A 27,922-nucleotide genomic window follows, 5' to 3' on the forward strand; every position below is an offset into this window, starting at 1 on the left:
AAAATCATTTTATTTCCATTTATTGGACGGCTAACATCATAAAAGCTTAGGCAGAGCAAAAAGTAAACGAAAAACACACAGCCGCAGCTTCGGCCAGCCAGCTGGTACGTGGTGACATCAGGTCCTACAGCTCCATCCGACGCTGCGTTTCTCCGTAAGTAGGCATCGAATGAGAGAGTTCTCCTGGTCGATGCCTCTTACGGAGAAATGCAGCGTCGGGTGGAGCTGTAGGACCTGACGTTACCACGTACCAGCTGGATGGCCGAAGCCGCTGGTTTTTTTTTTCCGTTTACTTTTTGCTCTGCCTAAGCTTTTATGATGTTAGCCATACATTAAATGGAAATAAAAGGATTTTATTAATCTGCTGCACAATGAAGCATTTTCTTTCCTCCTTTTAATCCTTCTCTACATGCCACGAATGGTCTTTTCTGAATAAAGTGCAAAAGGAGAATACTGCAGTTACCTGCACTAGTACCACAGTGTCCATAAACTGCCGGATCTTGTTGGAAGTCCGAACCAGCTGTCCTTATCTGAAGGTTTGATACACCCGAAGCCCTAAAGATCTCTGTAATAGGGGTCCTACATATCTGGTAAGCAGCCTCCTTTACTTTTGCTTGGCATATATGATAAAGATTATATCCCCCGCTTGATTGAAGGATTTGTTCCCAGCAAAGGCTTATACCGCTGGGTGTCAGCTTACAAGGACGTTATCAAGCACCCTGATGGATTTTACACATAATTGATTTATTTATATTTATTTATATGTTTTCACGTTCATTCAGATCACTGACTTTTGTGCAAGTTTGTATTTTGTAGGTAGCACACCTAGTTCTGTTTATGCATCTTGTTAAAAATCTTATGTTCAGGATTTTTTAGGTTGCAGCTCCTTTATTCAGGTCATTTTAGGAATATCTAGTCACATATATTTTTGACATTTGTTAGAGGGTAGCGCGGATTGCCCACGATATACATTATTTTCAAAATTGTCGCTCTTTTTTTTGTTTATAGCGCAAAAAATAAAAACCACAGAGTTGATCAAATACAGCCAAAAGTGAGGTCTATTTGTGGGAAACAAAAGGACATCAAATTTGTTTGGGTACAGGGTTGCACTGCCGCGTAATTGTCAGTTAAAGCGACGCAGTGCTGTATCGCAAAAAATGGCCTGGTCAGGAAGTGGGTAGATGCTCCTGGGGCTGAAGTGGTTAACCATCTGCTGAATGCTCAATGTAAATATAAGTGGGTGGCAGCTATAGGCAAAATCATGTGCCTGTACATTGGGCCTTTCTTCCAGGTTCAGAGTCCGCATGCACATGCCCTCCTACCAGACCCATGCTGTGATTGGACACAGCATGAGTTTGGCAGCAGATTTCAGCCAATAATTTTGTCTGAAATTAGCTGATCGGCTACATCCATTCATACACAGAGTTGTGTGTTTTACAAACACACAGAATTCTGTGTGCATAGGATCAGCGGTCTGGGTGTTTCTTCTCCCTGAAAAGCAGGGAGAAAAAACAGGCAGACAATAAAGTAAAAGCAGCATATATTACGCACATTACACATTGTTAGGCACATAGCTAACCTCTTGATTTCCCCTAGATGTTAATCCTTTCCCAGCCAGTGTCATTAGTACAGTGTCATTGTACAATATTATCACTGTATTAGTGTCACTAGCAACATCAGTGTCAATTAATGACCCTCCCAGATAGTGTCTGTTAGCGCCAGTTTGTCCACCACCCTATCACAGTTCTACAAAGGCAAAGACATGTAGCAGAGAACATTTTGGCCTCACTTTATTTAGAAATTTTTATTGGATATGTTTTATAACAGAAATTAGAAAATATTTTTTTTTCTGAATTTTCTAAATCTTTCAAAAAATCCAGTGGTGATCAAATCGCACCAAAAGAAAGCCATATTTGTGTGAAAAAAATGACACACATTTAATTTGCTTACAGTGTTGCATGACTGCACAATTGCCATTTAATCGCTTCAATACTGGGCACTTTTACCCCTTTAATTTCCAGGCCAATTTTCTGCTTTTATGCTGTCACATTTTGAATGACAATTGCGCAGTCAAGCAACACTGTATCCAAATTTTTATTGTTTTTTTTTTTCCACACAAATAGAGCTTTCTTTTGGTGGTATTTAATCACCGCTGCGTTTTTATTCTTTGCTAAAAAAAAAAAAAAACGAAAAAAGACTATTGAAAAAATAAAAGTTTCTGTCAGAAAATTTTGTAAATAAGTAATTTTTCTCCTAACACTGATGTGCGCTAATAAGGCTGCACTGATGGGTACTGATAGGCTGCACTAATGGGCATTGATGAGTCAGCACCTATGGTCACTGATGAGGTGGCACTGATGAGGAGGCACTAATATGAGGCACTGATAGGCACTGATAGGCGGCAATGATATGCGGCACCGATGAACACTGATAGGCGGCACTTATGGGCAATGATAGGTGGCACAGATAGGCGGCACTGATGAGCGGCAATGATAGGCACTAATAGGTGTCACTGATGGGATGGCACTGATTATCAGGCACTGAGGGCCCCTGAAAGGCAGCACTGACTGGCTCTACTAATGTGCACAGATTGCTATCACCGATGGACACAAATTGGCATCACTGATGGGCACAGATTAGTGTCAGATGGTCACTGACTGGCAGCACTGCTGGGGCTGCCCTGATAATCAGGCCACTAATGACCTGTACAGGTCTCCCCTGCGAGGAGATGCCACTGATAGGCATCATATGACGTTGCCCCTGAACAAGAGGGGATCCGCCCGCCGTCCTTTTACTATATGGCAGGTGGGAGGTGATAAAAAGTGCTGAATAACAAAAAAAATGCCCCGGTCAGAAGAGGGTAAAACCTTCCAGGGGTCAAGTGATTAAAAAATATCTAATATTTACATAAGGGTGTGTTTGTTTTATCGACATGGGTATCAGCTTTAAATTGGTAAAGAGCATCTACTGGCAGGAACTGGTCCTTAAATTTATAAAATGATACAATAGACTATTACAATTAATCCTAGGTGTTTGTTTCCTGTCTTTTGTTCTGTCACAAAGGTGACCATAACATATGAACACATGTGCTGAAATGTATGTATGTCTATTCTTTAGGAAAATGTATCCTTTACCGTGCTCTTGCTTCTCAGCTTGACGCCTGGAATTCTGTATTAGCTCTCAATATCACACTTCACATCTCATTCTATGACTCATTTGTCATCCTCACTTTTTTTATACTGATTCAGATTAACAAGTACAAGTGTTGTCCATCTGTGGTGCTATAATTTTGCTCTGCCGAAGCCCTACTTTCTGGCAAGCTTATATTTCAAAAGAAAACTTGATTTTAGAACATCAATCTCATTAGTAATGCAAAGAGATATGTTTGCCATACTAATGCATATAATTAACAACTTCAGAAGTCTCTAATGATTTACCTTAGGAAATATTTTACTATTGATAGAACCGCTAAAGGGTATTAGTATTTTACATTATAAAATACAGTATCTCACAAAAGTGAGTACACCCCTCACTTTTTTTGTAAATATTTTATTATATGTTTTCATGTGACAACACTGAAGAAATTACACTTTGCTACAATGTAAAGTAGTGAGTGTACAGCTTGTATAACAGTGTAAATGTCTGTCTCCTCAAAATAACTCAATACACAGCCATTAATGTCTAAACTGCTGGCAACAAAAGTAAGTACACCCCTACGTGAAAATGTCCAAATGGGGCCCAATTAGCCATTTTCCCTCTCCGGTGTCATGTGACTCGTTAGTGTTACAAGGTCTCAGGTGTAAATGGGGAACAGGTGTGTTAAATTTGGTGTTATCACTCTCACTCTCTCATACTGGTCACTGGAAGTTCAACTTGGCACCTCATGGCAAAAAACTTTCTGAGGATCTGAAAAAACTAATTGTTGCTCTACATAAAGATGGCCTAGACTATAGGAAGATTGCCAAGACCCTGAAACTGTGCTGCAGCCTGGTGGCCAAGACCATACAGCAGTTTAACAGGAGAGGTTCAACTTAGAACAGGCCTTGCCATGGTCGACCAAAGAAGTTGAGTGCACGTGCTCAGCATCATATCCAGAGGCTGTCTTTGGGAAATAGGTGTATGAGTGCTGCCAGCATTGCTGCAGAGGTTGAAGGGGTTGGGGGGTCAGCTTGTCAGTACTCATACCATACACCGCACACTGCATCAAACTGGTCTGCATAGCTGTCGTCCCAGAAGGAAGTCTCTTCTAAAGATGATGCACAAAAAAGCCCGCAAAAAGTTTGCTGATAAACTTATTTGGTTGTCTTTGTACTCCTCACCTCTCCACTCCTTTAAAAGCTAATAAAAAATGTTTTTCCTTTAGTTATACTTTGAAGTTGAACTCCAGGTATGATCATTACTGCATACTAACATTAGTCTAGCTTGGACCAATGTCAGTCTGCATATCCTATACCTGTGGGGCCTCTGGGGAACCTGACAATTGCTGTAATAATTGGCATTCTTATAGTGATAGCCGCAATCTTCTGGGTTCTGTGCCGAAGGGGCTTCCCCTCTGCACACTGACTACAGAATTTTGCTTGTTCAACACTTTCACCATTCACAGAACTTCTTATAGTTTTTTAATGAATAGAAATTATTCTTTGATTGGATAGGGTAGAGCGTGTGATATCACCACCCCTAGTCTCCAGCCCATCCAATCAGAGAATGGCTTGTACAAAGTGTTCTGTGAATGGCTGCAGTGTCGAGTGAGCAAACTCTTATGGTCAGTCTGCAGAAGGAAAGCCATTGGGCACAGGACCCAGAAGACCTCGGCTATCACTCTAGTAGCACCAACTATGACAGTGAATGTCAGCTTTCCCAGAGGCACCTCAAGTATGATATGTGCATACTTACATTGGCCCAAGCTTTACCAATGTATGCATGCAATGAATTTGATATCTGGAATTCAGCTTTAAGAATGAAGTCTAGGCAGCCAGCTAAAAAAAAAAAAATATGGAATTCATGTATGGGAACTAATTTACTTGCCAAATAATTTGTATTTTTGATTTAGTCCTGAGCATTACACAGCCTCTTCACACAGCACAGCCAAGTAGATCACACTTTCTCAATTCAGGCATACAGTGATATTACTCCATGCCTAGACTGAGTGGACATTAAAGGACCTGTGGCAGAATGATGAAGTAATCCCTCTGCTCATTATGCTCTCTCCATCAATCTGTACATACAGTCTGTATATAGCACTCCAGACTGACTACACCTCCTGCAATAGTTGTGCCCATTGGGCTAATGAAAAAATGTATGTGACATCCATTTTGTTCACAGAAAAAAGTTCAGTGCGCTACTCAAATAATAATGTGAATATAAAGAAATGAAAATGATAGCCTCCTCTCCCAGTCGATGCCTGTTTAGGAGAAAGGTATGTTGGGTGGAGCCAGAGGACCTGACGTCACCACACTCTCAGCTGCGGTGTTTTACCCTGCCAATGCTTTGATGTCAGTTGTCCATTCAGGGATTAAAGCATTTTAAACTACTGCACAATAAAGCGCCTCTTTTTCTTTTAAAATATACTATTTTCTGCTACGAGTGGTCCTGCTGGAGCAACTAATGGAGGAGAGCGTTCCTGATTGCCGCCTTTGAAATTTTAACTACCAGGCGTGGAGGGAAGTCTGTCTCTACTCAAAGACCAGCTGTTCCTGACCCCAAGAGGAGTTTGTTCAGGCTCGCATGATCTCTGTGGTGGGGATCCATCAAATCTGGTAAGCAGCCCCCTTTTCCTATTTCTGCACTGTCTTAGAAGAGCCATAGAAGATTTGCTGAAGATTTAAAGAGGAATCACACCTCCGGTTTATGATACCATCATTTTCCATATGAACTATAATTTTTTCATTTCTTTATATTCACATTATTATTTGCGTAGCGCACTGAACTTTTTTCTTTAAACTGTATAAAACCTCATGTTTTTTAGTTGCAGCACTCAGGATTATTTATGTTTCATATATTTGCGATTTTGTGTGTTTTTTATGCACTTTTAAACAAGATTTTCACTAATTTAAAGTTCACATTGGTTTATCACAGTTGGGGGTAACGCGGAACGTTTACCATATATTGATCCATTTTGTTTATGCCCCAGCTCATCTCAACCATTTTGTCATGAGAAGGGCATAGCCACATTGACCTTGCCCCCCCCTTTCTCCTTCAGTTCATGAAGTACACAACTGTTAGCCATGTCGGACCTTTCTTATCAGATCTTTGAGAAGAAAATTCCAGACCCTCTTGGGCCTATTACCTGAATCCACATTGATGAAAACCCTAATAAAAATTTCTGACCTGCCTGCTTGAGTGACTGGAGTTTTAACAGACATCTGCAGCTTTCCCCCTATCATAAACTCCATAGCAATCCACATTCCTGAGACTGGTTAGCCAGTCTACAGCCAAGATTCTAAAACTTTAATACATTTCATAACTCATGAAATAATAATAGCACAGCCAGAGCAAGGACATATTTACCTCCCTCAGGTAATTTGTAGCATTTTGAATCCAAACACCCCTATATTAGAGAATATGAGGAACCAATGGCACCCTTTATCCCTCCTAGGTAAAGTGGACATCTGAAACATGTCATTTATATGCATTCTGGAGAAAATGTCATGCTGGACAATACTATGCACGTTAGCAGTCTGTAAACGGTAGGTATTCAGAGATAGAAATACTTAGACCCGATGATTTGTCAGATGGTCTCTGTCAACACCCCCCCCGGTGTGAGAAAAGTGTAATGCAACCACTTTCTAGTTATAGTTTTAACATCAAACCAAGGAACACATAATCGGACTTGAGAGAGCCACTGTACCGTTTTTGTTTATTCATTTAACTCTGCAACCCTGGATAGGTCATTGTTAAGTATTCTCACCCTCAACTCCTTTGTATTCCTCTGTTGCCTTGTTGTCTCTTTGTTTCTTTGTAACATCTTTTTTTTTACATATTTTATTTGCCCTATTTTTTAACTTCTCATTATTAAACTATATTTTGAAAAGTGTTAAACTGTCCCTAATGTGCTAATGCAAAAGAATTCCTGTCTCTTGAAGAGCGCTACTGTAGTATAACTCTCTGAATATATTTGTCTGTGGTGACAGTGTGTGTACAGACGTTTATTCTTCATAATTGTTATTGATAAGCTCCTGAAATTTGCTTGCTTTCTTGGTAAAGCAGGTGGTAGCAGTTTAAAGGGTTAATTGCTTAATTAACTTAACCTTGTGACAATAACTCTCAGGCTGCTTGTACCTAGATTGTGGTCCTGCGATCTGGAGAATCTTTGTGCAGGATGAGGGTGAGAGTGGCGTTATTGCATATCAGTGACATCGCAGTTTGAAGTTGGCCAGTCATTTGTCACGAATTGGTGAAAAGGGCAGTGGTCTGATATCATGTTGGTTACATTTCTGTGTCAGAACTACTAGGGTCGCAAAGGCTCCACTTGCAACTGGGCCCTGGTGTTCTGCCACTGTCGGGGGGCCCTAGCAGAGTTGCTGGCCACAGGAGGCACTCACGAGGAGGCACTGATAAGTGGCACTCATGGGCAGCACTGATAGGTGGCACTGATCGGCAGCACTGACAGGCGGCATTGATGAGCACTGATAGGTGGCACTAATAGGCAGCACTGATAGGCTGCACTGATAATTGGGGCACTAATGATCAGTATCCTGATTATCAGTGTAAACAATGTACTGACAGTCTTGCCGGTTAAGGGCTCTCCTTTCCTCGCACAGACACAGTGTGGGATGAAAGGGCCGATAACTGGCAATTCTGTTTACATGTGATCAACTGATCACATGGTTAAGGGGCGCTGTGATTGGCCCTTTACTGTGATCTGTGATCGGTGTGCTGGATGTGTGCCCCAGGGGGCACATGGAAGGTAGGGTTCTGGGAGGATGTCCATGGATGCCCTCCCATAACTGGAAACCTGGGGCACGAATGGGAGGGGGGTGGGGGAGTCACTGGGGCCCTTCATGGTTTCTTGCACCGGGGCCCTGAAGGTTCTAGTTACACCTCTGTCAGACCTCCCTCTACCCAAAGTAATGCTCTACGGAGGACTGCAAAAACTTATATGAAAGCAAACTTAGGTAATTACAGTAGTAAAATTTCAAAAAACAGAAAATGTATTTATTAATTATTAATTTATATATATTATATATATATATCATTTATATATATCAATAAATATACAGTTGCATCTATCTAAACTGTGTTTTTATATCTGCTCGCAGTTTACTATTAGTTTGCATACAAGTCAAAAATATGCTAGCCGCTGTGGATTGATGCAATTTTTGTACTGTACTAGTATCAATATTAGCTCATTAAAGCATTAAAGCTCAGGCCACTATACATTTTGGTATCACATTGGAATGTTAATAAAATTTGGCCTATTGCAGTATTACAGCATTTCTGGCAAAGATGACAGAGTTTCCAGATTGCTAGTCTTCGAGTCTGAAAGGGTGTATTGAGCTACAATTCCATATTCATGCTTTGTGTTGTCTATCTCTGGTGAGAACATTGCATACAGCATTTTGACCCCGCTGTGCCATTGGGAGCATTAATAGTGTGGACCAAATGTATTGCCTTGAGTTTCTATCCTGCATTTAAATAGAACAATGCATTTTTTTTAAAGAAAGTAATAAGTATACAGCCCCTTATGCACTTTACTCCAGCACAGTTGATTACTCACTGCCTTTCACTGGCCAGGATGAGACTACCTCTCAAAAAAGTCAACATCATGCTGCTCCATGATGTCCCTAGCAGTGCCACAGAAGCAGCATGAGGCTAGCTTTCCTAAAATCAGCCGCATCTGCTTACACACAGATAGCAATTAACACCCCTCTTAAGCAAATGTGCAATGTACCCTAAAAGTTTGTAAAGAGATGACTATTTTCTATAAAGAGAAACCCCTTCCATTCACCATGTCACAGTTCCAGCACAATACGAATTTTCCATCCTTGTATTGTTTGTAAAACAGTTTAATTTATATCATTTGATAGAAAAAAACTGTATTCCCCCACTCTGTACAGGAGATTTCACATTTTAGCAACAGTACATGCAGCCACTACCCTAATACTACATTGTGTCTATGGTTTATAATGCCGCGTACACACGAGCAGACTTTTTGACCGGACTGGTCCGACAGGCTATCTGACGGACTTTCGGCGGACTTCCAACGGACTTTCCCAATGAACGGACTTGCCTACACAAGATCACACCAAAGTCCGACGGATTCGTACGTGATGACGTACGACCGGACTAAAATAGGGAAGTTGATAGCCAGTAACCAATAGCTGCCCTAGCGTCGGTTTTCGTCCGTCGGACTAGCATACAGATGACTTTTTGATAGAAACTGGGTCAGGCAGAGTTCCGACGTAAAGATTTGAAACATGTTCCAAATCTAAAGTCCGTCAGATTTTCGACCAACAAAGTCCGCTGCAGGTCCGATGAAGCCCACACATGGTCAAATTGTCCGCCGGACTCGGTCCCTCGGACCAGTCCGGTCAAAAAGTCTGCTCGTGTGTACGCGGCATAAGGCATATATGATCTTATCTGTGTACAGAACGAAACCACCCTTTGGAGCAAAACCATATATGTGTTGCAATGTCATTGCCATTGGCTGAATAATCTACTGAAGTTGTAAGTCAGAAAGAATGTGCTCAGGCCACAGTATTGTGTTTTTTTTAGCCGTTCTAGTACATGTTAAGTTATGTGTATTTTTGTATTAATCTCCAAGGTCCACTTGTCATTACCAGGTTCCACAAAGATGATCAAATCACTGCAATATTTATCTTAGTGAATATACTGTAAAAAATTGTCCATATTCCTATCGAGAGCAGAACAATCAATAACTGTCCGCAATAGATCCTGTACAGCCTTTCTCTTATCCTTATATCTGCCACACCAACAGCAAAAATTGTGTAGCATATAGATAGAGAGTACTGAAGATGTGTAACCAAGGCAGCATGAATAATGATGCACCTCTAACCTCATTGATCCTTTTAATCACAGATCATGCCAAGTACCAGTATTTAAGCATGTGTTCATTAACCTATGTGCAATATGGCTAGCAGGTTGTGATCTAATCATCCCACTTGATTGCCCTGATTAAAAAGTACACAGACCAAGGATAGAACATAAGCCATGCATTTTTTTTTTTTTAGTCTAAAATGTCTGTCTGGAATCCATCTTGAAGGAAGATTATATCATCCTGTAAGTTAAAACAATCTATCAGTGTAAAATTAAAATTTTTTGTGGCACGTTACAGATCATGCTGCCTTTCTTGAAATTTTCAAATTGCATAATCTCCCAAAGTGCACCGCTTGAAAAATTGGCAGGTGTGCTAATATTCGGTGACAGGGATAAGTCACGCAGTAATTGAGAAGGGAAAAGGGGGGGGGGGGGCAATGGCCTCATAGCACTTACAGACAACATAAAATCTGTAGTTTGTAGTTATAATACACGCACAGTATATTTGATTTTTTTTACATGTTCTTGCAGCTAGCTTATACTTTTTGAAAAATGAAATGGTATTATATACATTTTTTTTTGGTGGAATGGTGAGTATGAATATAAGATTTCAAAGAGTATGGACTTGCAATCACATGGCAAATATTGAGTAGTCTTACAACCTATCAAATTTGATCCTAATAGGTTTATTATGAGCTTCTGTATCCATAGGCTAGCATCCATTTGCCCAATGATATCAGTAATTAAAAATCCAGATCACCTTTTTGAATTGTAGAATAATATCCACATTTGATTAGAGGCATTTGTCAAAAAAATCCAAACTTCTTTCACACCATGTGAAAAGAATACAAATGCAAATTTGTAGATCTCACAATTCTTGGGGGAAATCAAAATCTGTCCTCATTGTAACAGCTGACAGGTTATTGATTCGTTTGTACCTACCCATGTAAAGGACGCCCTCTTTTGTCTTTCCTGCTGCTTCCGCCACACCCTGCCTGGTTTTTTCAGCAGCTGCCACGACTCCTTCTTTAGCTTTAGAAAAGCCTTTCATGAAGACGTCCATGGCTAACAACAATGTTTCAGAAGTGCTGTAAAAGATAAGCCATTCATACGAAATCATCAGCAATTCTATCTTTAGCATCACAAACAATCAGCATTATCTACAGTATAGTAAACATCTGAATCCATCCATAAGGACAATTTCAGTCTAATAATTTCCTGATATTTTACACTGCTACCTAAAGACCTATCACAAGGACTTCTGACACACACTGCCCTTTTATACTCCACCCACTGTACCACAACATGTCATTGAATTATACAAATATAATTAAAGTGAATGTACACCAACATTGTCTTTTTGCAGCTAAGCTATGTAACGGTACCGTTATGCCTCATTTTGTTTAAGTATATGGATCTTATTTTATGTGCAACAGGGCTTAATAACACCAGATATAATTAAAAGTTCTATTATACATATACACACACACACACACGTGTATATACATATATATCTACAGAGGGAAAGAGAGATAGATAGATAGATAGATAGATAGATAGATAGATAGATAGATAGATAGATAGATAGATAGATAGATAGATAGATAATCTCCCATTATATATAGCACAAAAGATGCAGGCGATATGCTTTAGGATTTAGGGTGAGACAACAATTACTTAATCATAACAATGAGTAACAGTCACAATAAAAAAATAATCCTAATTTATATACCTAATCACCCCGGAAAAGAATTAGAATAATTTACCACATGCTTTTGTCTTCGTATGCAATTATACTTACATGAGCCTTTGGTTGAAGAGTTTCCAGTAGGGATGACACCTGCTTATCCGTTGCCAGTGAAATAATAATAAAAAAATAAAATCAGTTCATGTCACTTAGATTAATCCTGCACAAGCATAAAACCTGATGGAATGTAGACTACTTAAATTAGTAGGAGGCAGCTGGTTTTAAAATGTTATGGTATATAGGATTAAAAAAGAAAATGACAGAGAGGAAAATGGTTCAGAGATCACTTTTACTGTAAAGGAGTAGCTCTTTCGTTTGACTAGTCCTTGCTTCATCCCCAACACCCTCTCCTTCTCCCTCCTCCTCTTCCTTTCTACATGCCTGATTTGTCAGTGTGAAAACTGAAAAATTGCAGGCAACCTCCCCAAGCTGGACCACTTGTAAGCTCGCTGCTCCCCTAGCAAACAATGCAAGCCATTATCAGCAGGATTCCTTTAGATTAAGGACTTCAGGTCACATCAGAAAATGATTGCTTGGATCTCGTTAATTAGCCATACAGATGCCGAAAAGCAGCAAGCACATCTGTCCAGAAGCGGGAGCTAAAAAAGCAGTGGATATATCAACCACAGAAAATGCACATAAACAGCTTACTCAAACAGGCAGCTGGGGTAGGCAGTCAGTGTGCTAAATAATTCATTGCTAAATATCTGTGATTGCACAATAAATATTTCTAACCACAAAACCACAGTCACTTAAGTGTTAACAGATACGCATCAGGTACAGTCAGTTGTATTCATGACTACTAACATTACGTACAGAACAGGAGCACAAATATATAACATGCTGCTTTAAATTATTCACAGCGTATTTATTCTTTTATTCAAGCAAGGTTCTACAATTAAACCCTTTAAAATGTAAGATTTAAATGTTTGAATTGGGAAATGATAGACTACAGTCTCTTAGTATTAGTATCAACAAAGGAGCTGTATTTTTAAAATAAATAAAAGATAATGGACAGAAAAAAAAAAATACAAAGAAAAAAAAAAGAGAATACATATGGTACAGTACGTCTGTTCTAGACCTAATACAATGGGTACTTTGGGTCTTACAATTGCGGTCATCAATAAGATATAATGATGCCCCCCCCAACTTCTCAATTAAGATCAATAATACAACCATCAGTCCCTCCCCTCATGCCAGGGTGCTAGGTGTAATCCTGGACTCTGACCTGTACTTTCAGCTCCAAATCCAATCACTGTCCAAATCGTGCAGACGTAACCTCCAAAACATCTCCAAAACACACCCCTTTCTAACCGTTGACACCACTAAGCAACTTATTCACTCCCTCGTTATCTCTCACCTTGACTATTGTAACTTCCTCCTCATTGGCCTACCTCTCCGCAAGCTATCCCCTCTTCAGTCTATCATGAATGCTGCTGCCAGACTCATCCACCTCCAGCTCCCTTGTCTCCTCCTCCCATGCTCGTCTCTAGGACTTCTCCAAAGCCTCTCCCATCCTCTGTAACTCATTACCCTAATCTGTCCGATTATCTCCTACTCTGTCCACTTTAAGGCAATCCTTGAAAACTCATCTCTTTAGGGAGGCCTATCCTGCCTTCAGCTAACAACCAAATTTTCTACTTCCCTCATCAGTTCATCCCTCACAGTCACTACTTTTTGTTTCACCAGCCCCTCCCTGTTAGATTGCAAGCTCGCAGGAGCAGGGCTCTTCTGACCCTCTTGTTTTGAATTGTACTGTTGGTGTATTGTCTCCCTTTAATTGTAAAGCACTGTGCAAACTGTTGGCGTTATATAAATCTTGTATAATAATATTAATGGTAATCTACCTGGCAACACTGTAACAGCTCTCTCATTGGCTGGCTGTGTTCAGGTTTCATAATGTCACCTGTGGATATTATGTGATCCACCCTCCTGGCTTGTGCAGACTTAGGGACAGGAGTTGACCAGATGTAAAAAATGCCACCTTACTCAGTAAGAGACATTTGTACCAGTAAGTCACCTTAGTACTCTGCGGTAATAAAAGCTAGGGCTTTACTTTTATTTTGCAAATGGTGAGTACATAAAGGCAAAATAAGTACTACGTGCAGGGACTTCCAGGGCAGGGGGCTCCATTTGCAATTCAAAAAACACTACTAAAATACCGAATGCACTATTTCTTGAAAGCAGTATTTTAGTGGAGAAAACTTGCAGCATTTTAATGCCGGCACCTGCTGGTGTCCTTAACAGCCGGTAAATAGCTGGTTGTTAAGGAGCAATACCCTCTGTATCCTTAACAAGCATGACTCATCTGCTGTCAGCGGGATTATCTGACAGCAGAACATAAACAAAAGAAGAGCCGGCATTACATTTAAGAAAAAAACAGAAAAAGCACACTGCGTCTCACTGTTCAACACAGCAGCAGTAGAATCCAACTATAAATTGCTAATGAGATGGTATTTAGTTCCCCAACGCTTTACCAATATTAAACCAACAGTCTATGATAAATGCTTTAGAGGTTGCTTGAGTACTGGTACCCTCTTGCATATATGGTGGGATTGTCCTAGAATAAAGCAATTTTGGACTGACATATACCAAATTATTTTTACCATGTTTGGAAAACAACTTTCCAAGAACCCATTAGAAGCCTTACTAAATCTCAAACCAAAAAAATGTCATGAATAATCAATTCCACCTCTTAACATTTTTATTCACTCAAACAAACTTTGGCAAAAGCTTGGTGGTCCTCTACACCGAATTCCTCATCAGTTAAAAATAAAATGAATTGGTACATGTCTAATGAAAAACTTGTTGCAATTCTAATCTATCTAATATGAATAAGCACTACGTACAGTAATTTACACTGATTTCCAGGACAGTTACTGGTCAAATAAGAATAGGTAGTCTAAACTGATCTAATAAGAATAAGCACTAAGTACAGTAAATCAAGAAACACACAGTGCAGAGCATAACATATAATTTGTATATAACATGCAAGTATTCCATGTATTAAAATGTGCTTATAACAAAAAGCCCATATAACAATGTATAATTAACCACTTCAGCCCCGGAAGATTTAGCTGCTCAAAGACCAGGCCATTTTTTGCGATACGGCACTGCGTCACTTTAACTGACAATTGCGAGGTCATGTGACGATGTACCCAAACAAAGTTGACGTCCTTTTTTGCCCACAAATAGAGCTTTCTTTTGGTGGTATTTGATCATCTCTGCAGTTTTTATTTTTTTTTTAAAAAAAGCTAATTTTTTTCCTCAGTTTAGGCCGATATGTATTCTTCTTCTTTTTGGTAATAAAAATCGCAATAAGCATATATTGATTGGTTTGCACAAAAGTTATAGCATCTACAAAATAGGGGAAAGATTTATGGCATTTTTATTATTATTATTTTTTTTACTAGTAATGGCGGTGATCAGCGATTTTTTTGGAACTGTGACATTATGGTGGACAGATCAGACACTTTTGGCACATTTTTGGGACCACTGGCACTTACACAGCGATCAGTGCTATAAAAATGTACTAATTACTGTGTAAATGTCACTGGCAGGGAAGGGGTTAACAGTAGAGGGCGATCAAGGGGTTAAGTGTGTGTCCTAGGGAGTGATTCTAACTGTGGGGGGATGGGACTGCCTGAGTGAGGAGAGCGATCGTTGTTCATACTTAGTATGAACAACAGATCGCTCTCCTCACCCCTGAAGGCACGGAGATCTGTCTGTTTACATTGACAGATCTCCGTTCTTTCTCTGTGTGGAGTCATTGTGACCGCCGGGTACACGCATCGGCTCCGGCGTCGCGCTCCCTAGTAGTCAAAAGGCGAACCGACGTAAGGTAACGTTGTTTCGCCCATGGGAGCCAACCTGCCGCAGTACAACTGCGGTGGCTGGTCGGGAAGGGGTTAAATAAAGTGAAAAAGAACAAGTCCCTTTAGAGAACCAATGAAAAGTCCACAAGTGCATTTATAAGTTTAAAAAAACTGTGTAGTTGTGGATCTCAAGCTTTTCAGCAGAAAGAACGCACCACAGAAGACCACCACAGTAAATGAGTGGGGATTCTAGTAACCCTCACTAGGAGAGGTCTCGAAATGCATATATGGAGAAAAAACAAAGAAAAAATCTAGGGGACTAAGCCTCCCATTTGTTCATGTAGGACTTTTAAGGATGTGTATTTGTCAGCGAGCCAAAACATGAGACAATTATATTAAAATCAATTTCACTCTATTACAAATTAGTAAATGATTGTACAGTCAGTCCAAACACAACAGTATAATAATAAAAATTATCCCACTAACATGTGGGGCAAGACTTGATTGTAGCTAAATAATAGAAGTTGATCAATGGAAATTTCTGGAGATCAGTTCCAACACGTTTGGCAGATTTAATCAGCTTCCTCAGGGAACTCTGATCCCCATCTAAAAAGGTCATCATTATTAATAATACATAGTTTTAACATGGTGCACAAATACCCAGAAGAGAAATACAAAACAAGAACGAACAATAGCTCACCAACTGTAAGAATACATAGGGATTAATTGCTGAAGCTCAAACAAGGGCACCACAATAGAGGGTCAGCACTGCCCCAACCAATGGATAGGTAAGGGGCAGACTGCCAGACACTGGACCATTCAAGAGGAAGAGTCAATGCTGTAATATCCTATCGCAGTCACTAAAATAAACAGCCAAACAAAATACCGGTAGTTGTAATGGCAAGCTAAGAGGGCACCCACATATATGTAAATACATATATGCATACTGAAAAATTGTTGAGACATGACACAGATTGTGGCACCACATCCAAATATAAATACAAAAAAGAAAAACCAAGGATGAATGAGGACTTTAAATTGGTAGACACCAGTAGACCCAAATGAAAGAGAGAGCACTTAATTGAATAAAAATCCAAATTTATTACAACATCATAGTAAAAAAACATTTTAAAATCAGATACTGAATTTGAAACAGGTAATTTCATATATGTACATATGATATTGTCCCAAACAGGTGTGACCTTTGTGAACACAAAGTAACCTGTAGGTATGCCCATAGATATGGTGGACTCTGTAGCTGGTATTTAGAGAAGGTCTATCATATCAGGGTCCCACAGGAAATCAAAATACCGTGGGATTGCTACGCTTTTCGCTTACAGCTCCCCCATAATGGTACTGAGAAATACAGTATACATTACAATATGCAAATACATGTATACATATTCAAAAATAAGTTATGCATCAACATAAAAAACAGGGTATATTGTATGTGTTCCACATGGGACAATAGGATTAAAAAAGGGCAGTATTTATATTTGTGACATATATTGAGTGCTCATAAATATTGTAACCAGATTACAATCAGGAAACATGGAATGCTCAGCCCAACGCCACAAGGAGAGATGGAGGAACAGTACACAGATCCACAGAGTGAGAGTGCATCAAATATATTTCAGCCAAATAAGGGAGCTTGCCATAAGGTTCAAGTATAAACCTGGCAAATGAATAATGTATGTATAAATGTCTGTTATATATGTTTTATTAGGTCAGGGTAAGGGATACAGCCTCTATTACCTATTAAGCATGTAGCAAGTAATGGATAGGTATATGTTAATTTTTTCCTTCTATGTCTGCATAAATGGTCCTGCTTTTTTGGACATGCTTTCTTGGACACATTTTATGTATGGTAGGTACACAAATATAACCATTTATGCAGACATCGAAGGAAAAAATTACATATACCTATCCATTCCTTGCTACATGCTTATGAAGCAATAGTGGCTGTATTCCTTACCCCAAACTAACAAAACATATATAAGAGACATTTAAACATACCTTATTTATTTGCCAGGTGTATGCTTTTACCTTATGGCAAGCTCCCTTATTTGGCTGAAATACGTTTGATGCACTCTCGCTCTGGGGCTATCTGTGTACTGTTCCCCTATCTCTCCTTGTGGCATTGGGCTGGGCATTCCATGTTTCCAATTGTAATCTGGGTAAGTATTTATGAGCACGCAATATATGTCACAAATATAAATACTGCCCTTTTTTAATCCTATTGTGCCATGTGGAACACATACAATATACCCTGTTTTTGATGTTGATGTATAACTCATTTTTGTAATATGTATACATGTATTTGCATATTGTAATGTATACTGTATTTCTCGGTACCAATAGGATCTCCTGAGGAAGCTGTAAGCGAAGCGCATAGCGATCCCTCGGTACTTTGACTTCCTGTGGGACTCTGATATGATAGACATTCTCTAAATACCAGCTACAGAGTCCACCAAATCTATGGGCATACCTACAGGTTATTTTGTGTTTACATAGTTCTCACCTGTTTGGGACAGTATCATATGTACATATATGAAATTACCTGTTTCAAATTCAATATCTGATTTTAAAATGGTTTTTACTATGATGTTATAATAAATTTGGATTTGTATTCAATTAAGTTCTCTCTCTTTCATTTGGGTCTTCTGGTGGCTACCAATTTAAAGTCCATGTTCATCCTTGTTTTTTTCTTTTTTGTACATATATGCATACACATATAAAAGGAAAAAAGGGGAGGGGAAGGAAGGGGGGAGACAGAAAAGGAAAAGGAGAGAGGGAGGGGAAAGAAACAGGAGGTAAAGGGGGGTTGGGGAAAAAAGGAGGGAAGAGAGGAAGGGATGGAAAGAGTGGAGGGAACAGTAGGAGGGGGGGGGGACATGGGGCGGACATCCTATCTTGCTGGGGCTGTGTGTAGCAAGCATAACACATCATTTCATGGCCGCCCCATGATACTCCAACAAATCATGGTTATTAAATTACACAAAATCATATCGCACAAAAAAATAAAAAAAAACAGCCAGATCCACACTCCCACCAACAACACATCATACCATACTAACCTAGAAGGGTGGACCCTATGATCTCACACACACCTGAAATCTTCACTTAAAAGACAAACCTATTGCAGGGGCTACTAACCAAATTCATACCATCAACATAGATAACCACCACCCCGCACATCTTACCATCTTACCTTCCATAGTGTAAAACCGTATGTATGGTGATATTTAATAAAAATGGGTGCACTTACATATTCCAAAGTCAGTACAAGCCATAAAATTTCCATGTGCAATTATTTTCCCAAAACAAAGAGGGACTTTTTCTTTTTCACTTTATTTAATAATGCATTGTTATATGGACTTTTAGTTATAAGCACACTTTAATATATGAAATACTTGCATGTTATATACACGTTATTTTATGCACTGCACTGTATGTTTCTTGATTTATGTATACCATGTATTGGGTTATTGTGTCAGCTGCTTTATGATATTGTTGTTTAGAAGCCCAAGAGTGTTTTTTAATTTTGTTTCACTAAGTACAATAGCATCTGCTGATTCCCAATACCATAATTGGTCTAATGAGAATACGTACTGAGTACAGGAGTGTATACTGATTCCCAGGACTGTAACTGGTCTAGTAAAAAATACTGGTCTAAATTGGTCTAATAAGAATAGGTACTAAGCATAGTAGTGTGAACTGATTCTCGTGACGTTAACAGATCTTAAGAATAAGTGATCTAATCTGATCTAATAATTAATTCACTTTAGACCACTTATGCATTATTAGACCAATTACTATGCTTGCAAGCAGTGTACACCAAAGGACTTTTGAATTTTGAAAATCTGGTCACCCTATGGTAGGGATTTAGACTGATGTGAGAACTTTGTTTTTTTTTTTGTCTGGGTATAGGGATTACTGATTAACATTGTGTGTATTAAGTATTTCTCAAGGTTTGGTGAAAATCCCCAGAATGGGTTAGCTTTGTGAGAAGGTATATATGCTTTTCAGCTACTTTAGTTTATGGAAGGAAAATTTACCAAAAATGAAAGAAAAGTCACAATCACACTTTATAGCACAATCGGGAAAGACTTAAACTCACATATTCTGTTAGCAGCAAGGACATATTGCCTAAATGTCTGCAGAATGAAAGGAGCAAATACTGAATTTATAAGGATTTTCAATAGGCTTGTCACCAACAACTAATTGTAGCTTCCAAGCATCTGGTTTTGTTTTAACAATCATAAACAGTTCTAATTATTGTGAAAAAATATCACCCCAGGCTTTAGGTGCAAATAAAGCAAGTGATTGCCCAAAAATGGTAATAGATATACTAAATTATTACAGCAAGTATAGATCATAATAATTACATTTGAATGTGTGAACTATTTTATAAGTTGGGATGTATAATATTAAACATGAATGTAAAATAAAAAACTTAAACACATTTTCTCTGAAAGATTGCTTATAATATGTAAATGTCTCAATAGTTCATTAAAGATACACAGTCCCCTGACCATTAATTTCAACAAAACATTTCCAATAAGACTATATGTACATTTAACATATTTTATGCATGGTATTTACCTGTAAAGCCTTCCTTAGACATCCAGAAGGTCTAAAACTACTACTTGAAGCTACCCTCTTAGATGTACTGTCAGCAGCCCCAGACTCAAGGAGGGACGAGGCTATGCTAATGAATTAACTATCCCTGGTGTAGTCAATTTTTTTTTAGCAAGTTAAAAGGCACATTGCAAGTGAATAAAATAATTTATGGAAAGGGAAAACATTGTACAAATACTTAATTTTTCTGCACATTTTCACCATCTTTCACAGTAGTGGGGATTATAGTGTATTTTAGATTGATAACACTGTATAAAAATGTAAAAGTCTAAGCAGATGTTAACTGGTTCATTCACCAAGCTCAAAAGCAAAAGCATTTATCATTCTGCCACCCATAAATCAGTTATTGATTTCTTTTGTTATTGTATAGGTACACATCTCCATATGCATTTGTCTGAAATCAACATTTTCTTTTAATTCTGCTACTGAATATTAATTATCATCATCATAATAAAACTATTATTACTATTTTTTATTATCATTATCAACATCATCAGCCACTAATCACCGTATAAGAAAGTTTTGCTGACACACCAAGTTTAGAAATGCTCCTCTTGTGTTTCTCGGGAACAGGTAAATGTGCCACTGATTTAGAACAATGGTGTGCAGGTTAGGTGTCCCTTAGGAAGAAAAGATAATGCTTACAGCCCTGGATCTTTAAAAACAAGTCAGCAATTGCAGCCTCCTTATCTGTATTCTGACATGTTCCTTTTAACTAAATAGGAATAGCATTTATGGGTGGTGGACGAAACATACTGTGACACTACAACATACTGAGATCGGTACATATAATATTAGAATGTTGCTTGGTTAGGGGTGTGGCTAGAGCAATTTTAGAACTCTTATATGTTCAGTATGTAGCCTTCAGTATTGTGTCCTCAGATAACTGACACATATTGTAAAAAAAAAACAGATCATTACAGTGAAGCCAAATACAATGTTCAATGTGATAGTCTTGTGCAACCCATCTTTGATTGATCCTTTTTAATGCATGATAAAGTTGAATGTTGTTTTCACTTTTTTCCTTCCAAATGTAATGGTGTAATAAGTCAGGAACAGTTTACTTAGGGGACACAAGCTCATAGGTCATCCATACGATCTTCCCATCTATGGTCCATCAAAGGTCAAAAAAACATATTGTTTGCAAGAATACTACAAGCTTTTTCTACTATGAGCCTCCTTTAGCCAAATATGGCAGATAATAGTACACTGCGTTTTTGTACTTACACAATGCACAATATCTTATAGTTTCAAATATATGGGAATTTATAAATATGTCTGTAATAGTATTAGTAACTTATTTACGAAAGTATTCTTTTTCCCATTAGAGAAGAGGATTTATAGATACAGGTTTGTGATACAGTATTTAATGCACATCTGGTTGAAATGTACAGATTATTATCTCTGTCTACTTTATGAAGCTACATGCAAAATGTGTCAAACTGCAACACCAATACTCTGTGTATTAGAGAAGCCTTATGCAGTAATTGCTAAAGGTGTACTATGTAAGAGTAATGCTATGTCTAGTGGCATTCAATTCATGGACAAGCTGTCAATATAATAAGGAGTGTTGACTCAAGAGTTTCTAACTGTGCAATGTAATGTATTTATAGCAATGACACAGATGTAAAATACAATTGTGTTGTATTTATTGAGTAAAAAGTATGATTTTAAATTGTTTAATGTTTATGGCATCATTTATATGACTCCCTTTGATATTTATTAACAAGGGATGTGATGCCTTGATCACTCATCAATCCAGCAAATTTTGATATAAATTGGCTGTATGTCCAGAGGTCATGTTTCAGTAATCACAATCCCCAACGCAAAAAATATATTAACTTTAAATGCAGCAAGCAATTCTCTGCAATATTATTATTATATTTTCCAATCTCTGAAAATCTATAATCAAACTCACAATAATTTCCCCTGTGCTTTATTTTGACATATTATTTCATGAAGTTTTACCATACTGGAGAAATGAAAGTTAATTTTTAATATTTTATACCCAAGATATCCAAGGGATTTACTATGAAACTATATTTCTGAGAACAATCAGTTGTTAGACCCTAAACAACATAATTGTAAATCACAGCTAAAGATGCTACAAACAGTGAAAATTAGTAATTTGTCAAATGAACCTAAAACCTTCAAAGGAGAACTTATTAAGCAAATTAGGAACAAATCATTATTTCTCATTTAGCAAATTATTGCAACATTTTTGGAAGTATTTGCGTTACAGAGTTAGCCTAGGTTCACATGAATGCAGTGTTGGAAACCCAGAGATCCGCATTTAAATCACACTGCCCTTACAATTCTTAGCGGGTGTCAGTGCAATCCTAATGACACTTTGCATATGAATTGAACAGGAATGTGGTGCAGTTCCTATACGATTCACATATGGTTCTGTTGTTTTTGGCTTATTAAGATCCGTTTGTGCCATTTTTACACCATATCTTACCACATTCAGTCATGGATACCTAAATGGAGCACACAGGTTGTGGCAGAGGAAGAATAACATAAGAAGAGAGAAGATGTATGACCAAGTGAGTATAGTGGACAACAAAGCTAATAGAGCTTCACAACCCACAGTACGCCTTTGGAATGTGAAGGGCTGTTGATTGATTTGGCCTGTATAGGTAGTGTGCTTAAAAAAAATCTTTTGTACTTGTTAATATCCAACTGCAGTTTATTGTAGGGTGCTTTCTTTTGGGTTAGAGATTAATGTTACTTTGAAAAGGCTTAGGAAAGTATTGCCCCCTATGTTTTCTAAATACCCTCACCATCTAATATCAGAAAATATGGACACATCTCATTCCATCACAAACCCTTAAACCAAAACTGTTGGTTTACTGTACAGATACACCTTACCCAAACCCTGTCAGGTTATACTTTTTACAGCTTCCTTAATCCTATTCCAAAAAAGTCATCAAATGCCTCTATAATATTAGGCTATATCTGTATGGTAAACCAATGGCTCTGGATGAATCGGTGGTCTCAGGGAAAACGGCTCAACTATGAACCCTATCAACGGCTCAACTATCAACCTATCTCCCCACGCCAAGGTCCTAGGTGTAATCCTGGCCTCTAAACTAACCTTTCGACCCCACATTCTATCACAATCCAAAATTTGCTGCCTCAATCTCTGCAACATCTCCAAGATACGCCCCTTCCTAACCAATGTCACCACAAAGCTTCTAATCCACTCCCTGGTCATCTTCCACCTCGACTACTGCAACTCCCTCCTCATTGGCTTACCTGTAAATAGGCTATTCCCACTTCAGTCTATCATGAAAGCTGCTGCCAGGCTCATCCACCTCACAAACCGCTCAGCGCCTGCTATACCCCTCTGCCAATCCCTCCATTGGCTGCCACTCAGTCACTGAATTAAGTTGAAGATACTAACTATAACTTACAAAGCCATCCACAACCTGGCCCCCAGCTACATCTCTAACCTAGTCTCAAAATACCAACCTAAACCTTCTCTTCGCTCCTCCCAAGACCTCCTGCTCTCAAACTTCCTTGTCACCTCATCCCATGCTCACCTTCAGGACTTCTCCAGAGCCTCTCCCATCCTCTGGAATGCTCTACCCCAATTCGTCCGATTTTCTCCTACTTTATCTGCTTTCAGATGTTCCCTGAAAACTCATCTCTTCAGAGAAGCCTATCTGGCCATCTGGCCCCCACCTAACAACTGTACATTTATCTTCTCAATCAGCACAGGTATTACCTCTTGTATCTCTTGACCTTCCCTCTTAGATTGTAAGCTCTAAGGGTTGTAAAGCGTTAAGTAAACTGTTGGCGCTATATAAATCCTGTATAATAATAATAACATTAGGGAATGACTCACATACCTCCACTGACTAAATGGAGAAATAGTCCCCTTTTTATGGATTTATGATAAAATTGAGACATGTAAGGCTTTGCTTTGTTCAGTGGAGGGATTTTAGGTTCATTTTAGCCCACTTTGCTATAACCTTTCAGGTTAAACAGTCTCAAGAATTGCTCAGCCAATAAGAGAGACAGCCTTTGGAGAGTGTTAATGATTGAACTGTTTTATGTTTGGAGGCTACTGGCCATATTACTCTTTAGGGGCCTTTCCTCTTCCTGAGTGTGACTGTCACCAGCTTTATTACAGTAGAAGTTGCCTACCACTGAAACAGGAGGTGTAGAAATGCGTTACTTTATTATGTTTCTAGACTACTAGTTCAATACAACCTACTACCAAGCACAACACATTTCATGGAAGCACCTCCCCCTTGATCCTCTTTGTTGGGGCCACATTTGTGATCCCTATATTTTTAGCCTAGGACTGCTGGCTGTGAGGATTTTAGAAGGATTTATAAAAAAGAACTTATTTTGACAGCATTACACTTTTTACATGGACAAATGTCATATTACATATTGTAATAAACATATCCCAAGGAATGCAATTTTTAAGCTCATCATCTTGACAATTAAAAGTGGATTTTTGTTCTTACTTGTAAAATCTGTTTCTTGGAGTACATCATGGGACAAAGAGCAGGCTATTAAACATGACTACCTAGGTAATGGTCCACCTGCAGGTGACTGGACACTGACAAACAAAGACAGGAAGTCCTCCACTATATAACCACGCCTCCCCAGAGGGACATCAGTTTTTATATCAAGCGATATCAGTTTTGTTTCAAGTGATAGACAGGGGAGGGACCTCTGTGTCCCTTGAATTACTTTAAGAAACGCATTTTATACGTAGGTAAGAACAAAAATACAGTTTTTTTTTTTCATACATCACGGGACACAGAGCAGGCTTATTAAACATGTCTACCTGGGATGTCCCAAAGCACTGCTCACAAGGGGAGGGAGACACAGCCACCACTGCCAGGCCCAAAGCTACATAATGGCACTCGAGGCACTGTGACCAAATGCAGCATCTTCGGCTGCAGTTACATCCACCATATAAAAACTTGAAAAAGTGTGAATAGAATGCCAGGTAGTGGCATTGCATAACTGTTCAAATGCATCATCACAAAAGACTGTGGATCTATGACTCTGAATACTACATCCTCAGCTTTGTATTGAATCTGGAAGCTAGCAGATCCACATTTGGCATTCCCCATTGTAGAGCGGACAAGGCGGGAACATGAATCTCTGCCCAGAACAGAAAGAGATCCCCCTCTCCCTGGGCTTCTCAACTCTTGGTACCCCCCTGGTGATTTACATACGTCACTGCCGTAGCATTGTCTGACTGGACTCTCACCAGGAGGCCTCCCAATTGGTCTGAACAATGCTGATGTACCAGGTCAATTGCCCAAAGTTTCAAAATATTAATGGGCAACAATCTTTTCTGTGGAGACCAAATCCCCTGCACTAAAAAATGACATATCACACCTGACCCATCCTGACAGACTGGCATCTGTCATCACCACTTTCCATGGGATAGAAAGAAACAATCTTTCTGCTTCCATTATCAGTGGTGACACCCACCAATCCAGTGACCACAGAACACTGGGACACAGATGCATCTGAGAATCCAAAGACTCCCATGCTGACAGTACATTCAGCTGCAGAGGCCAGGAGTTAAGTTGAGTGAAAGGAACTGCCTCAAATGAAGCCTTCATCTTTCCCGATACCCACATGCAGAAGCGATTTGAGGGATTTCTCAGCTCCCTGAGTGATGCTACCTGCCTTCTCAGGGACACACATATTTCTAGGGAAAGAAAAACCTTTGCCTGAACCATATCCCAGATCAAGCCTAAATATTTCAGTTTCTGATCCCCATAGATCCTTAAGAGACCCAGAACAGGAGCCAGAACTTGCTGGGCAGACCAAACGGTAAGGCCACAAACTGGTAATACTAATTTTCTATGGAAAAGCAGAGGAACCTCTGATGAGGAGGAAAAATTGGGGCACGTAGATAGGCATCATTTATGTTGTTGGATGCCAGAAAATTCCCTGGCTGTAGAGCGGCTGGCACCATTCGCACCAATTCCATCTGAAAACTTCTTACCTGAAGAAACTTGTTTAAATTTTTCAGGTCTAGGATTAGTTGCACATTGTCTTCCGGTTTGGGCACTGTAAAGAGATTTGAGTAAAATCCCAAAATCTTTCGACCTCCGGAAATAGCCTGTTCACCCCCTTCAATAGAAGATGATGCAGTGCCCAAAAAAGCAAAGATCTCTTCTGCAGATTTGCAGAAACATTTGAACACATGAAGCATGGAGGCAGAAATTCTCAGAATTTCAATTTGTAGCTCCGAGAGACTGCCTCACAAACCCATCCATTTGTTACCTCCTCCCTCCATGCTCCAGCAACTGCCCTCCACCTCAATGAATCTGATTTCGACAGTTTAGGCATCCCCCTAGAGAACAAGACCTGAGATAGACAAAAACCTATTGCAGAGGTTACAGATTCTGATGTATGAGCAGCAGCTGCCCAACGAGCTGGACACTTACCCTTTTTCCTGAGGGGAAGAAGGGAACTTCTTGCACCAGAGATCTTCTGAATATAGGGGATGGACTGCACCTAATTGGGGAGGGTGCAGCTCTGATGGGGGAGAAAATGGACAAAAAGTTTGAGGGACTTTTAAACTAGGTGGTGGGGGGAAGAGATCAGAGGAAGCAATAAACGTCTGTGAGCAAAGGTCAGAGGATGCTACTGGGGGCATTAGTGGTAGGGTGACTAGAATACCTAAACCCAAGATGAGTAGGTTGGCAGAGTCACATTGCAGCCTCAGAACAGCTAGGGAGGAAATAATATGCACCCGTACAAAATTAAGAGGCAAATGCTAAAAGCCTAGCTAATAAAATGGAAGAACTAGAATTGCTGATACACGAGGAGGATATCAACTTTGTAGGAATATCAGAAACTTGGTTTAACAGCTCACATGACTGACAGGCAACTATTCAGGAAAATTCCTTGTATTGGAGGGACAGGGAGGGTAGAAAAGGGGGAGGGGTGTGCCTGTTTATCAAGAATCAATGGCTAGTGAATGCAAGGGACGATATTGTTAATGAGGCAAAGGTGGAATACTTGTGGCTGGAGCTTTAAAGGGAAGAAACAAAGTGGAAAATAATAGTGGGCATATGCTACAGGCCCCATAAAAAATATGATTAGTAGTCTGTATAGTGTATAGAGTATAGTATAGAGTGTATAATACCCATGACTGTATTTTTAGTAACACATCGCTGGATCGAGAGGATGGTGTGGGGGTAGCAGCACACAGAAGGGTTTTTTTACCTTCATGTATAGAATGTATGAAGGTAAAAAACAATCAGCCTTTACAACAACTTTAAAGATCTTAGTCAAAGTTAAAGCTAAGTTATTCCTAATTTTTATAGACAGCTTATTGACTGGATTAATACCAGCTGATTGGCTTAAAGCCAATATGATACCATAATTTAAAAAGGGCAGAGATATATGTACCTGGAAACTACAGGCCAGTCATTCTAACATCGATAGTATGTCTATTAGAGGGGATGATAAAGGACTAAATCCAAAAATGTGCTAATTTTTAAAACAATATCATTAGAAGTAATCAGTATGGATTTATGAGAGATAATTCTTGCCAGACCAATCTGTTAACATTCTTTGAGGGAGTGAGCTGCCATCTAGATAAATGTAGGACTGTCAAGGTGGTTTATCTGGATTTTGCAAAAGAACTCAATACAGTTCCCCATAAATGCTTAATTTACATGTTGAGGTCTGTAGACATGGACCATAGTGTAAGTACCTGGATAGAAAA

General features: G+C 39.1%; 1 protein-coding gene across 1 annotated transcript in view; it reads right to left on the reverse strand.

The window, feature by feature from the left end:
* SNCA (synuclein alpha) overlaps nt 1–27,922 on the reverse strand; it is a 145,230-nt gene that overhangs the window by 84,775 nt on the left and 32,533 nt on the right. The window contains exons 2-3 of the mRNA XM_073601040.1: nt 11,798–11,836; nt 10,939–11,084 (exon numbers count right to left, since the gene is read on the reverse strand). Of these exons, the coding sequence (XP_073457141.1) occupies nt 10,939–11,059 (121 nt within the window). The 5' untranslated portion in view covers nt 11,060–11,084; nt 11,798–11,836. The remainder of the gene's footprint in view (nt 1–10,938; nt 11,085–11,797; nt 11,837–27,922) is intronic.

Source organism: Aquarana catesbeiana, linkage group LG01 (genome assembly GCF_042186555.1).
Source record: "Aquarana catesbeiana isolate 2022-GZ linkage group LG01, ASM4218655v1, whole genome shotgun sequence".
NCBI lineage: Eukaryota > Metazoa > Chordata > Amphibia > Anura > Ranidae > Aquarana > Aquarana catesbeiana.